The following is a 14635-nucleotide window of genomic DNA, read 5'->3' on the forward strand; positions in this document are numbered from 1 at the left end:
TCCCTGTGACAGTTATATTTCACATTGTGAATTAACTGATTAAAAATATGAACTCTGAAGCCAAATGCCTAAATCTGAATGTGGTTTTGGTATCTATTAGTTTGTCACCACAGGCAAATTACTTAATCCTTTTTGTGTCGAATTCCTCATCTATAGAATTAGTATAATGACAGTATCTACCTCACTGGATTATCACGAGGAACAATGAGAAAATATACATGTAGAATAATGACTGATACATAAAGTGCTCAATAAATGGTAGCTACTGTTAGCCTCACATGCATTTTGGCTGCTTGAATTGGTTTGCTGTGGCCTGATCCTGGTATGCATGAATCCAGTCCAGGTTCCACCAGATTAAGATCCTGAACAACCTTTTCCTTAGACCAGGAGTTCTTAATCCAAGGGCCATAATAAGCTGCAGATAAATTTTATGCAAAATTGGGTATAAATGGATGGTATATATTTTTCTAAGACAAGAGGCTGTCATCAGCTCCTCAATAAGTACATGACCTTGAATAGATTTTTGGAAACAAAACAAATCTACTGCCTTAGCATGACCACTACTATTTTCACCATTTTTTTTTCCTCTGCTTACATGAATTCTACATCTGCCCTGGCCTCTATTCAATAAGTTATAATATTTTAAAAATTCTCTCTTTGCAATGTTATTCCTGTTTAATCCTTTCAATTTTCAATATAACCAAGGTTACTTCTCCAAAGAACTGTAATAATATCACTTCCTCTGCTCAAAAACATGGCTTCTGTCTCAAGTCCAAATAGCTTAGCTGGACATTTACACCTCTATGTCTTGGCCACAATTTACTCTTCCAGCCTTGTCCTTCATTCTCTTCCATAAATGGCCCTAAGAGAGTCATTTGCCATTAAGAAACTCCATACAACTTTCCTTCTACAGCTCATTCTACTCTGTCTGGCATGTCTCTTCACCACCTTCTATCCATCTTTAATACCACTTCCTCAGTAAGTCAATGTCCTTCAACACTTGCTCTCTTTAATATATAAGGACCATTAACATGGGTATAGGCAAACATGTATCAGAGTTTCTCAAGCTCAGCATTTTACTGGCACTGCGAGTTGAATAATTTTTTGTTGCAAAGGACTGTCCTATGTGATGTAGGACATTTAGGACATTTAGCAGCATCCCTGGCCTCCAGACACCATCAAATGTTCTGGGGCTGTTGGGTGGAAGATCGCTCCTGGTTGATAACCATTATATACTGTAACAAATATATTTAATTTCCCCTTCAAATTCTTTGAGGACAAGGACTATGACCTTGCTTATTTAATAGTCTCAGTATTACCAAATACTGACATAGATTTAGGTAAGTATCTATCTGTTTCCTGCTAACCTTTCGAAAGTTAGTAAACAGAACACAAAACATTCTAACCTGTGCTTCTTGATATTCATTAAACTTGAAATACTAAATTTCAATTTAGCTTTTTAAAAAAAAAAAAAAAAAAAAAAGACCAGGTCTCACCAGGCTGCAGTGTAATGGTTAGACCATAATCCACGGTAACCTTGAACTCTTGGGCTCAAGAGATCCTCCTGCCTCGGCCTCCCAGGCAGCTGGGATGACAAACAAACACCACCATGCCTGGCTAATATTTTTTTTTTTTTTTTTTTTTTGGGTAGAGACAGTGTCTCACCATGTTGCCTAGGCTGGTCTCAAACTCCTCGATTCGAGCAATCCTTCTGCCTTGGCCAAGCAGAGCTTTTAAAAGGCAAAACCTGCTATGTCATAATATCCCTATAATTTTTAACAAATAGTATCAGTTTTCAGGTCAGGAGTTCAAGACCAGCTTGGCCAACACAGTGAGACCCTGTCTCTACTAAAAATACAAAAATTAGCCAGGGATGATGGCAGACACCTGTAATCCCAGCTACTCAGGAGGCTGAGGCAGGATAATCGCTTGAACCCAGGAGGCGGAGGTTGCAGTGAGCTGAGATGGAGCCACTGCCCTCTAGCCTGGGCAACAGAGTGAGACTTCATCTCAAAAAATATATATATTAAGTAGAAAATAAACTTCTATATCACCTACATAATAGCATTCTAACACTGAAGACTTACAGAAGAGTAATACCATCTCCTCCTTCCTTTAAAAACCTATGTTCTAAGAAATATAGTGTTACCTCAGTTGAATGCTTAGAAACAGTCAAAGCCTAGTTAGTGACAGAGGTAAGGTTTCAATTCAAGGCTCCTAAATTAGGGTTAGAATCCCTACTGGTCCTTTGCTGTACATTAGAATCCTCTGCAGAATTAAAAATAACGGATCTCTGGGCTTCCCTCCAGATCAATTAAATGAGAATTAGGGAATGGTGCTAAAGATTTAAATTGTTTTAAAAATCCCCACTGTATGCTAATGTACAGCCATAGGTGAGAACCACTGCTCTCTAGACTGGTTCAAAACTTCACATATTTTGACAGGTATAAAAGGCTATCTCTTCAGGAATGTCTGAAACTTATTCTCTAACTTGCTGGGCTTGGGCGTTGCATGTGGACACTTATCCTGAATTAAAAGAAGGGCTGTTGTTACTTGATAGAAAGTCTTGACTGTTGTAAAGAAAAAAAAAATTAAAAAATAAATAAATAAATAAAAGAAGTGCTGCTTTTTTCCGGCATTACCAAGATGCTTATGCCAAGGTTCTTAAGCTGCTCTCTCTACCACCCTCAGAAGCTAGGCACTTACACTCCTCTTTACTTGGTGAAGTTACATTCAGTTCTGTCGGAAGCGGCTGCTGGCTGGGACTAAGAGTTGGCGTGGTTATCGAGGTATTGTTGTTGTCACTGGTGGTCTCTTCAGAAAACAAATCTGATTGGCTGTTACTTGTACTTGGAGCGGAATCATCGTCTGGTTGTTTCTTTTGAAAATCTGAAGAAAAACAGAAAATCAGCTTAATTAAGGAGTTCACTGTCTCTGAGGATTAGAAAACAATGAAAGTTGATAAAAAGTTAGATGCAACAACAGCAATAATAAAAGACTGATCTGGGTGATTAAAAAACCATGGAAGTAAAACACCGGTCAAAAACATTTAAGATTAGTGGAAGGTGACTGGAGTTAAAAGTTTTCCAAGGTCTCTTATTATTCAGAAGAATGCAGACATACTGATTTTAATTGTTCGGCTCTGCAAAGCCAGAGATGCATGTTAAAAATTTAAGGGTAATCAGTTGAAGGGAAAAGGGAATAAAGAACAGTTTTTCAAACTTTTCAGAAGGAAAGGTCGTAAGAAAAAAGGCGGCACAGAAAGCAGCAGAGTAAACAGAAAACATAACAAGATGGTAGCAGTAAGTATAAATAAGTCAGTAATGGTAATAAATGTAAACAGACTGAATTTATCAGCTAAAAGATAGACAATTTGGAGTAAAGTCAAGTTATATTCAATTTACAAGGGACATAATAAAAACATAAATATGAAAGGATAAACAAAATGTTAAAGTACAGTTAATCCTTGAACATCATGGGTTTGAACCGTGTGGGTCCACTTATACGCAGATTCTTTCCAACCAAATGCAGATCAAAAATACAACATTCACGGGATGCAAAACTCATATATGGAAGGTCTACTTTCCATATACGATGGTTCTGCAGTGCAGATTGATGGATTTGAGTATGCAGATTCGGGTATATGCAAGGGAGTCCTATAATCCCCAAGTATAAAGCAGGCATACAAAGTTCAAACTCTGTCGTTCAAGGGCCAATTGCACTTAAAGCAAAAATGGTTATATTCACAAGAAACTGACAAATTTCCTACAGGGGACGATTTTAATATACCTCTCACACAAAATAATAAGCATACAAAGACCAAGTATACAACAATTAGAGAATGAATCATTTTCAAGCACATGGAATATTTACAAAAGTGATTAAAACCTGGCTAAATCTTGACCACATATTAGAATACAAACCAAAAGTCTCAAGAAATGCCAAAGAATTACTAAGATAGAGACAATACCTGACCATAGGGCAACTGAGTTAAATACTACTAAGAAAAAAATTCTATATACTTGGAAATTCCCCCAAAAAATAAACAAAAACATTCTAAACTCATGGGTGAAATCAAATTATAAAATACTTATAATTAATGAAATTATTACATATCAATATCCAGTAAAGATAAAAATACACATACACTACCTACACCCGTCATCTAATCCCTAGATATACACCTGAGAGAAACTCAACACACATATTCAAAGAGACATGTACAAGAATATTAAGTCAGAAAAAGCCTTAAGGTCTATAAATAATGGCACAAACAATGGAATAATGTACATAATGGAAACAACTATTGTCACATACATCAACATGAATGAATCTCACGATCATGAAGTTGAGGGAAAAAAGCAAGCCACTAAATAACAGTAGACTGTGCTATTTTATATAAACCTTAATAACAGTCAAAACTCAGATATACTGTTTTGGGATTTGTATGCTTAAGCCCCCCTCCCTTTTTTTTTGAGATAGAGTCTTGCTATGTCACCCAGGCTGGAGTGCAGTGGTATGATCTTGGCTCACTGCAACTTCTCCCATCTGGGTTCAGGCTAATTCTCCTGCCTCAGCCTCCCAAGTAGCTCGGATTACAAGTGCATACACTACCTACACCCCAGTCATCTAATCCCTAGATATATACGCTACCATGCCTGGCTAATTTTTGTACTTTTGTAGAGATGGGGTTTCACCACGTTAGCCAGGCTGGTCTCGAAACCTGACCTCATGATCTGCCTGCCTTGGCCTCCCAAAGTGCTGGTATTACAGGCATGAGCCACTGCACCTGGCCTTAAACCTTTTCAAAGTCCCCAAATATTAATGTAATTCAGAATAGCAGTTACATGATAGATTGAGGAAGGGTGGTGTGGTGACAGGCACACAAAAATATCCAAAGACAGGTAATGTCCATTAATAGAAAGTTGGTTTTAAAATGCTCTACAGCGATTAAGTGAATAAGGCTACAAGTAAAACAGAAAAATCTCAAAAAGCATATTGAGAAAAGCAAGCAAGCTACAGAAAAAGGTACACAGTATTATAATACTCATATAAAAATTTAAAATATGTTAAGAATACCATATATTGTTTATGGATACATGAATGATAATAATTACAAGATAAAAACACTCAAGGAATTCAGGATAGAGGCTAGATTTAGGATAGAGGCTACCTCTTTCAAGCCAAGGGAAAAATAAGGAGAAGAACGGGTCTTCTATCCTGTTCCGTAATTTTTTTTAGTTCTTAAGCTGTTGGTAGGTATCTCAGTGTGATTATTTTCTATATTCTCTATATATTTAAAAAATCTAATCTACTCTATGAAGTACAGATTATATTAATTCAGAGAAGTACAAGATCCTTACAACTTGATATAGCATTCGAACCACAGGGAAGTGTTGATATCATACTCCGTAACTTCATCAGAATCACTGCCTTTTGACATATTCTAAGCATAAGAATAGGTAGCATTTATGATGCATTTATTATATGCCAGGCACCTAACTAAATGTTTTATGTGTATGACTTATTTATGTTAATACTCAGGGAAACCCTAATAAGGTAGGTATAAGTAACATCATTTTAATGATAAAGGAATTTAGGTTCAGGAAGTTTAGGTAACTTGTTCCAAGTTAACAGCTAATAAGTAGCAAGGACAGGTCCATTTGACAACAAAGCCCATGGTCTGCAATCACAACAGGATGTCGCGTTGTGATCACCAGAATGGCCCAACGAAGAGACCTCCATGTCAAACCTCTAGCCATTTCTAGCACCATTAGTGAGTGCAATGAATGTAGCCAGTTAGTAACTGCTAAGGTGATCAGTGCTCTAAAGCTCCCACTGCTTCTTTTCTGTGTATTTCTCCTAGCCACTTTCTTGTTCTTCCGTTTTGACATTTTAAAAATGCCTTATTACCTCAGTGTTATTTGTACAGCACCTTCAAGAAAAAGGTACTATATCAATGGAATAAAAATACTGCAATAATGCTTCTTCTATGTCATGTCATCTCATTAGCTCTCTTATGTCAATAATCACTGTGTCCCTCCCACAAGTATCTAACATTTCATTGGAAATGTTATACAGTCCTGAAAGAACGGAAACTGAGTCATCATTGTACCATTTAGCACAATCCCAATGCATGGAGACAGATGCATATACGGAAACTCACTCACTCAGGCACAATAAACCCTTTGAAGGTAAAGGATGTTGGTGTCTAAAGACAATTATTAATACCAGGTTCCACCCATACGCTCTTCAGCCCATGCTTGCCATGCTCCTTTCATGCTCAGGTACTTTGAAGTTTTCTTTTGTGAACTGGCAGTTCAGAACTTCAGGTATTCTTTTAGGAATAAGCAGTTGACAGAGGGTACCTTCTTTTAACCCACACTCCTTCTTTGCCTTTTCTATATCTGCACAGGCTGATGATGTCATAACATCATCAGGCTAACATACAAATTCAACTGGCTGCTCACAAAGAGAGGAGTCGAAGCTCTTATACATTCTATACTTGAATCTGAAACAGAATCCAGGAATCACAGAATGTTACAGCCAGTAATGACTTTAAAATTCAGCTCAATCCTCTTATTTTACAGATAGAGCAAGAGCTGAGAAAATTACTACAACTTACCAGAAATTCAAAGTTAGCAGTCTTCTAACTTCCATGCCAAAGTCTGTGCAATACAAAGAGCTTTAGAGTTAGACCTGGATTTAAATCCTTGATTTACTAGGCATATAGCTAAAAGCAAATTGTTTAATCTTTTGGGGCAAAAAACAAAGGGAGCTGGTTATTTATACCTCTCAGGATAATGTGGGTCAAATAAGATAATGTACATGAAGAACCTAGCATGTGAGTACTCAACAATGACAGAATTAAGAAGTAAAGGTATTTTCCTAACTTCAAGAAAGGGGCAGTAAGAGTTACCTCTTCATTTTGGCCCTGATATTTGCATCGTCGTTCTTATTCTCTTATGCCTTTCTTTCTGAATCCCACTCTCCTTGCTAATGATTGGTCGGATGGCTATGATTGCAGGGGCTGAGCAGGTTAGAGACACATTTGGTTTGCTACCAGCACCTCTCTATAAGATTCAAGTTCCAGTCAGCAGAGGAATGGAGTCATAACCTGACCTTTGGAATTAGCAACCAACTTCGGATTACTGCCCAAAAGAAAGAAATTCTCAGAAGTCTATTCCGAAAATGAAGGGGAACAGATTTATATTACATGTAAAGAAGTAAACAACAAAATATGAGGCACAGAGCCTGCCTCCCATCATTCTACACTGGAGAGCAGAAGATGAAAGGTCCAGAAACAGCCACTTCATCTGATTCAGATACAGTGAAGGTCTGTTCCCTTGATATATTGTATAATTCTCACATAAATTAGAAAACTAGAAATCTCCAAGCTTATCCATCTCTCTAAACGAGAAAAAAACTTAGGAATAATTAATTTCTAAGTTGGTTGAGTTAATGGTATATCCAAAGGTCTTAAATTTGTCTTTGAATAAAGTTGTGAGTCTGAAAGAAGTTTATGTGAATAAAGCTTCTCCACAGTAAACTGTTACTTGTAAAAACTGAGTTTAAAAAACTCTGAACTTTAATGGGCTTACTGAGTGAACCAGCAGCCCAGATCTTGGCAACTCACCTTATTATCAACTAAGGGGAAAAATAATTTCTCAAAAAAGTTAAGCTTGAACCTTTAGTACCCAGAAATGGAATGTCTCCACAAGATAAAGTGACCTAATAGTGCTAGCGCAGCCAAAATAACCAGCCCTGAGACTGGCTGCCCACATGCTCACTGGCGTATTTTTCTCAAACGTTTTCAGAATGATTTTTCACGTGTCAATCTTCTTACTACAAGATGCACCTGAAATACTGGGAGGACAATGAAAACACTTTGTCCCGTCCTGCTTCACAAGCCCATTAACCTGGGTGGTCTCTCTAGAACACCCTATCTAGCCACTACGCAATGCTCACTCTGATATGCACATGTCCCATTGCTTATCTCGCAGATGTACTATGCTGATTTGGCAAGATGCTTTGAAACCCAACCCCACTTCTAGATTATGACAAAAATATGTCTTTCAGAATGATTTCATCAAAATAATTTAGAAAGAATTTTGGTAATTTGGCTAAACTTTTTCTCTCATTGAAAACAAATTACTTCTTTTTAACACTTTTCCATAACCTTTTTTTTTTTCTCTTAGCAAGGTATCCTGAATGCTTCATTTTTGTCAAATATAAATGAGTGATCACTAATGAGTACGCAGTCTCATTCATTTATGATACATGAATTAAACAATCCACTATTGTTACACATTTTCACTTACCAACTTTTCACTATTATAAAAAAGATTCCATTGAGCTTCCTCAAGTTATATCACAGAAGTAGATCAACTGGTAACACAGGATGCACATTTTTAAAGCATTTGTTGCATATTACCAAATTCTCTTGGCAAAGCACTCTGCAATTTCCCATAGCACAAGACTTACTATGGTATAGAAGAATCATCTGTTCACTTGTCAGTCTCCTACATTATTCACGATCCAGGACAAAAGATGGTTCTCAATAAATGTTAACTGGATAAATAAGTGGCTAATGTTCTCCTGTAGAAAGTCCATCACTGGATTATGTTTAAAAGTATTTATCAACTGTTATCTTAAACATTTCATAAATTGTTTTGTGTGTCTTTAAGGGTACTCTTAGCATCATGTGGGTCAGCATTTCTAAGAGATAAAGTGCTTAATACCTGTGAATTTTTATTTTCACAATCACTAAGTAGAGATGAGAAATTCAACTGCACTTGTTCCAACTCACTCATTAAGACTATTTGGGCTCACTAATAAGGCTTCTGTCATCATTGTAGACACTAAAGCTGGGTATAAAGGAAATCAAATTCAAAGTGAAAGAGAAACTAAGAGTTAAGTGCCTCCTATGAGTCAGGCACTCTGGCAGGGGCTTTGCATTCATTTTCTCATTTAGCCCTCAAAATAAACTGGGCAGTAGATGTCATCACCACATGTCAGCAGACAACAGTGTGTATGGCAAGCTTGGGCAGCTGCTCTCTCCTCAAAAATGCTAGAGCTAGGGTTTGAGACTCAGGTTTATTTGACTCTTAACTTAATTTGTGCTCTTCCCCCTATACCATGCACAACTGAAGCAACCACCTCCCAGCTTCCTAAAATGCAACAGCTCGTAGCCTGCATGGGGTACACTGCTGGTTTCCACATTTTCATTCTGTCTCCAAACCCCATGTACCCACTGGAAACTTTAGTTTGGTATTTCACACCATAAAATACTTCATGTTTCAAGTAGTCAAATTTTTAAAAATGGAAAAGGTTTGTTTTGTTTCTCAATCCATTTAAAAATAAAAATTCATTTCCCATATCTCAAGAGTTTGGTTCATACAAGGCACTGTATAAAGGTCTCCTTTAACAGAAGAGGGTTCTCTTCACCATCCCCTCTCCTCCCAATTTATGTCCATAACAGGCGACAGCTTCCATTCATAGAAACATTTCTAGGTTTCTAAAGCTGCATTGTCTCCCACTCTGATTTCAACCACAAAACTTGAACATCTTATTTTAAAAAACTACAAAGCCAATAGTAGTCAGCCAATTCATAAACCAGACTTCCAGCCTTCTCATTAAAATCTTAATAAAATTCTGGTAGTTGGATGTTAATCAGGGTTAACAGCCTCAGCAAGAATAAACTGGTTAAACAGGAGTTAGCAAGAACCAGTGCACTTATAGACTTGGTTACTATGAAAACCTTATGCATATGTGGTAGCTTATGTGACAAACTGGGATCTACTGAACGTGACTAAGTTTACTTAGGTGTCCTTTCACGAATATTGTCTTCTAGCTCCTTTAAAAAGCAAAAGCAAAACATCTTTACCCTATCATATTCTCACCCAACCTCTCATGGCGATTCCTTCTCTTTAAAAATCAGACTATCTTCTTTTTCAAAAAAATTATTTTTATTAATTTTTGTTTTTCTTTTAAAGATTATTTTTGGCTGGGTGCAGTGGCTCACGCCTGTAATCCCAGCACTTTGGGAGGCCAAGGCAGGCGGATCACAAGGTCAGGAGATGAAGACCATCCCGGCCAACATGGTGAAACCCCACCTCACTAAAATACAAAAAAATTAGCCAGGCATGGTGGTGCACGCCTGTAGTCCCAGATGCTCAGGAGGCTGAGGCAGGGGAATTGCTTGAACCCGGGTGGCAGAGGATGCCGTGAGCTGAGATCATGCCACTGCACTACAGCCTGAGTGACAAAGCCAAGACTCCGTCTCAAAGAAAAAAAAAAGAGAGAGAAAAAAGATTATTTTTGTTAATTTTAAAAATCAGACTATCTTCACTGATCTCAGAATAGATGGATTGAATAACACTGCTTTGTTTTTGTGTGCTCCCTTTCTTTATTTTTTTTGAGAGAGGGTCTTACTCTGTTGCCCAGGCTGGCGTATAGTGGCATGAACATGGCTCACTGCAGCCTTGACTTACTTCTTGGGCTCAAGTGATGCTCCCACCTCGGCCTCCTGAGTAGCTGGGACTACAGATGCATACCACCACACCCAGCTACTCTAAAAAAAATTGTGTGGTTTTTTTTGGTAGAGATGGAGTCTCACTATGTTTCCCAGGCTGGTCTTGAACTCCTAGACTCAAGAGATGTTCCCACCTTGGTTTCTCAAAGTGCTGGGATTACAGGTGTAAGCCACCATGCCCAGCCTGTGTGCTTTCAAATAAGGTCAAAATATATACATATACAACACACACACACACACACACACACACACACACACACACACACGTGTATATATCCTCCTAATGATAATAAATGACTCCTATCCTGTGTTTTCTATTTATGTCCATGAATCTGCAATTGGAGTAACACCTCAAAAATAAAATGGACCTTGTCTTCTGCCCTTCTTCCCATCTGAAGAGATGGCATCAACATTCACCTAGAGAATAAAGCCAGAAGCCAGGAATTATCATGAACTCCACGTTCTCCCTTCTTAATTTTACATCTCCCAAATCACCAATTCTAGTCACTTATAACTCCTAAGTATCTCTTGAATCTATCTACTTCTCCATTACCACTCTAAGCCATCATCATCTGTCAGGCTTCTTCGCTAGCATCTTTTTTCTTTTTTTTTGAGACAGAGTCTCACTCTGGAGTGTAGTGGCTCCATCTCAGCTCACTGCAACCTCTGCATCCTGGGTTCAAGCGATTCCCATGCCTCAGCCTCCTGAGTAGCTAGAACTATAGTGGTGTACCACCACGTGCGGCTAATTTTTGTATTTTTAGTGGAGACAAGGTTTTGCCATGTTGGCCAGGGTGGTCTCAAACTCCCAGCCTCAAGTGATCTGCCTGCCTTGGCCTCCCAAAGTGCCAGGATTACAGGCATGAGACACCATGCCCAGCCTCTATAACATCTTACTTGAAATCTTTGTGTGCTCTCTTGGCTCAGTCTGATCCACTCTCTACAATGTAACCACAGTGATTGCAAAAAAATATATATTATAAGAAAACAAATTCTGATAACATAACTTCCCTGCCTAAATCCTTGAATGGCCTCTCTTGGCCTTTACAACCAGATCCCAAATCCTAACCATGGCCTAGAACTTAGAACTGGCTGCTGGCTATTTCTTCAGCCACATTTGATGCCACTGCTCCTCCTCTCCCTCTCTTGCTTTAACTCCTTTTCCAGTGCTCTTGGTTTTTCAGACACTGTATGCTCTTTCTCAACATGGGGTACTTTTCTTTTCTCTCTCCGTCCCCCTGCCCTGAGATGGCGTCTTACTCTATCGCCCAGGCTGGACTGCAGTGGCACGATCTCAGCTTACTGCAACCTCCCACCTCCCAGGTTCAAACAATTCTCCTGCCTCAGTCTCCCGAGTAGCTGGGATCACAGGTGCACACTACCACATCCGGCTAAGTTTTGTATTTTCAGTAGAGGCAAGGTTTCACTATGTTGGCCAAGCTCAAACTCCTGACTTCAAATGATACCCCTGGCTCAGTCTCATGCCTGTCATCACGCTGGGATTACAGGCATGAGCCAATTGTGCCTGGCTGTCAACATAGGGTACTTTAATCATGACACATGGAAGATATTTTTATCCTCATATTCACCTTGTTAAATCCTACTCATATTTGAACTCTTAACATACACACTACTTCCTAAGGGAAGTCCTTGAGATTACCCATAGAAGGCACTTTATTAAATACTTGTTGGACGAATGAATGTCTTATTCACGGTGTGTCTCAGCCCCTAGCAAAATGCCTGCCACATAACATACAATATAAATTTGTTGAATTTAACATATTGGATACTGACGAACACACAAAGTTGAAGAATATTAGTTCTCTTACAGACGTTAATGGATTTTAAATTGCTCCAAAATGTTTTTATAGGAAGCAAGAGTGCACCTACATACAGGAGAAATATTAAGCACCCTGTCAATAAATAGATGTTTGGATTTCATAAATTATCCCTGCACATATAAAAATTTCTTCCTTATTATTCATCATGAGTAACTTGTCCTCAAAGGACTTAAAAGGTCTTTCAAATCACTTCCTGCTTGCTTAGATTCAAACCACAAAACTTTTTATTTGAGAATAATACAAGTAACATTAGATTGGCTCCCAAAAGCACATCCTCAAATATGTTTTGCAAAAACAGGCAAGAAGAGAAAATATGAAGTTGATAAAGCTTACTCTTTTCAGCAATTAAGATTACTTTATAATCTCGTTTATCACCGAAATTATACATTCTCTAGATTCTTCACACCTACAGAGCCTACTACTCAGAAGTGTGAACTAGCAAAAAAATTATTTGGAGTAAGGCTTGTTTCTTATACAGCATTTATTGTGCAGACTATACCGTTTTCCCTGTAACAGTGTTTCACAATCATTTACAGGGCATAAATTAACAATGTTAGCATTACAGCAAATATCTAACAATCCATTAGTATTACAAAAAGGTACATTTACCTTATTTCAGTCTAACCACAAAATGTCAGTTTTTTGAAAACACAGGGAGAAGTTTTCTGAATACTGTGGCATTAATCTAGTTCTAATGAAATATGCACTTTATGATGTATGTGCATATATACATACAGTTCAACCATCAAAATGAACGGTAGTCTGGCATGTTGTGGAAAATCTGGGTAAAGCTGACAAAATAAAATAGGCAAGTTAGAGCCTAAAAACAAAACAAGAAACTTCTATTTGTTTACAGGGATCCTTGGTATCATCTAAAGACTTCCCCTTAAGCCATTAGTCCTTAGTGTCTTTCATGAATTACTCCAATGGCACAGATGGGGCATGAATGTAACTGCTGGAGAGGCTGGAGTTGGAATATTTTAGCCCAGACCTAAGGCTTTGAATGTTTCCATAAAGACATCAATGACAACAGAATAGAGAAGCAGGAAAGCATTTGGGAATAAATTAGAAAAAACAGCAGGTTACCATCCCCCTTTTTAGATCACTGATTGTTTTTATGATTGTATCCACGGTCCTAATGCTACTAGTCTTTTGTTTTACGGTGCAGATGTGACAGAAGAAAAGACAAAAAAAAGTAACTCCCACCAGCACCTCTCTTTTGATGGTGGTGGGACTGGGTAGAGCACAGGTGGGACTGCTCTTGCCCACCTATGCTCTTACAACCTGGTACTATTTGTTCTCACTTCCTTCTATCCACAAAGGCAGCTCCTGACTTAATGAGCTATTTCTAAATACTCCCTCAACACTCCCTGAGCCTCATCATCTCATACCAGGAACACACACTATAGATCTTCAGGTCTCCTTCATTTAAGCTCTGCTACTAAGCTGACCACTGCATCTGTTTCAGTAAATTCAACTTAGAGTGGTGATATTAACTCTTGAGATACATTTTCCCTTAAGACAAAACTTGCAAACGTTCAGCACAAACTCAAGAAATACAATATGCTATATTTTAAGAATGTCAGCTGGGCACAGTGGTGCATGCCTATAGTTCGAGTGTATTAGTCCATTCTCATGCTGCTATGAAGAAATATCTGAGACTGGGTAACTTATAAAGCAAAGAGGTTTAACTGACTCACAGTTCCACATGGATAGGAAGGCCTCAGGAGACTCACAATGATGGCAGAGGGGAAGCAAACATGTCCTTCACAAGGTGGCAGGAGAGAGGTGCCAAGCAAACGGGGAAAAGTTGCTTATAAAACCATCAGATATCGTGAGAACTCACTTTCACGAGAACAGCATGGGGGTAACTACCCCTGTGATTCAATTACCTCCCACGGGGCCATCTCATGATATGTGGGGATTATGGGTACTACAATTCAAGATGAGGATTTGGGTAGGGACACAGGCACATCTTATCACCCAGCTACTAGAAAGGCTGAGGTGGCAGGATTGCTTAAGCCCAGGAGTTCGAGGTCAGCAAAGAATGAATTGCCTTCTTGGCCAGGATAAGGTGATTCATGCTTGTAATCCCAGCACTTTGGGAGGCTGAGGCGGGTGGATCACTTTAGGTGAGGAGTTCGAGACCAGCCTGGCCAACGTTGTGAAACCCCATCTCTACTAAAAATACAAAAATTAGCCAGGCGTGGTGGTGTGCAATATGATCCCAGCTACTCAGGAGGCTAAGGCATGAGAATCG

At 38.6% G+C, this 14635-nt stretch overlaps 1 protein-coding gene across 2 annotated transcripts in view; it reads right to left on the reverse strand.

Annotated features, from left to right (window-relative positions):
• Positions 1-14635, reverse strand: part of ZFAND3 (zinc finger AN1-type containing 3) — a 332287-nt gene that overhangs the window by 91085 nt on the left and 226567 nt on the right. For both annotated transcript variants that reach the window (XM_017522551.2, XM_017522550.2), the window contains exon 3: positions 2707-2889. In XM_017522551.2, the coding sequence (XP_017378040.1) occupies positions 2707-2889 (183 nt within the window). The remainder of the gene's footprint in view (positions 1-2706; positions 2890-14635) is intronic.

The sequence above is a fragment of the Cebus imitator genome, unplaced genomic scaffold (genome assembly GCF_001604975.1).
Source record: "Cebus imitator isolate Cc_AM_T3 unplaced genomic scaffold, Cebus_imitator-1.0 Scaffold24, whole genome shotgun sequence".
NCBI classification, from domain to species: Eukaryota; Metazoa; Chordata; class Mammalia; order Primates; family Cebidae; genus Cebus; species Cebus imitator.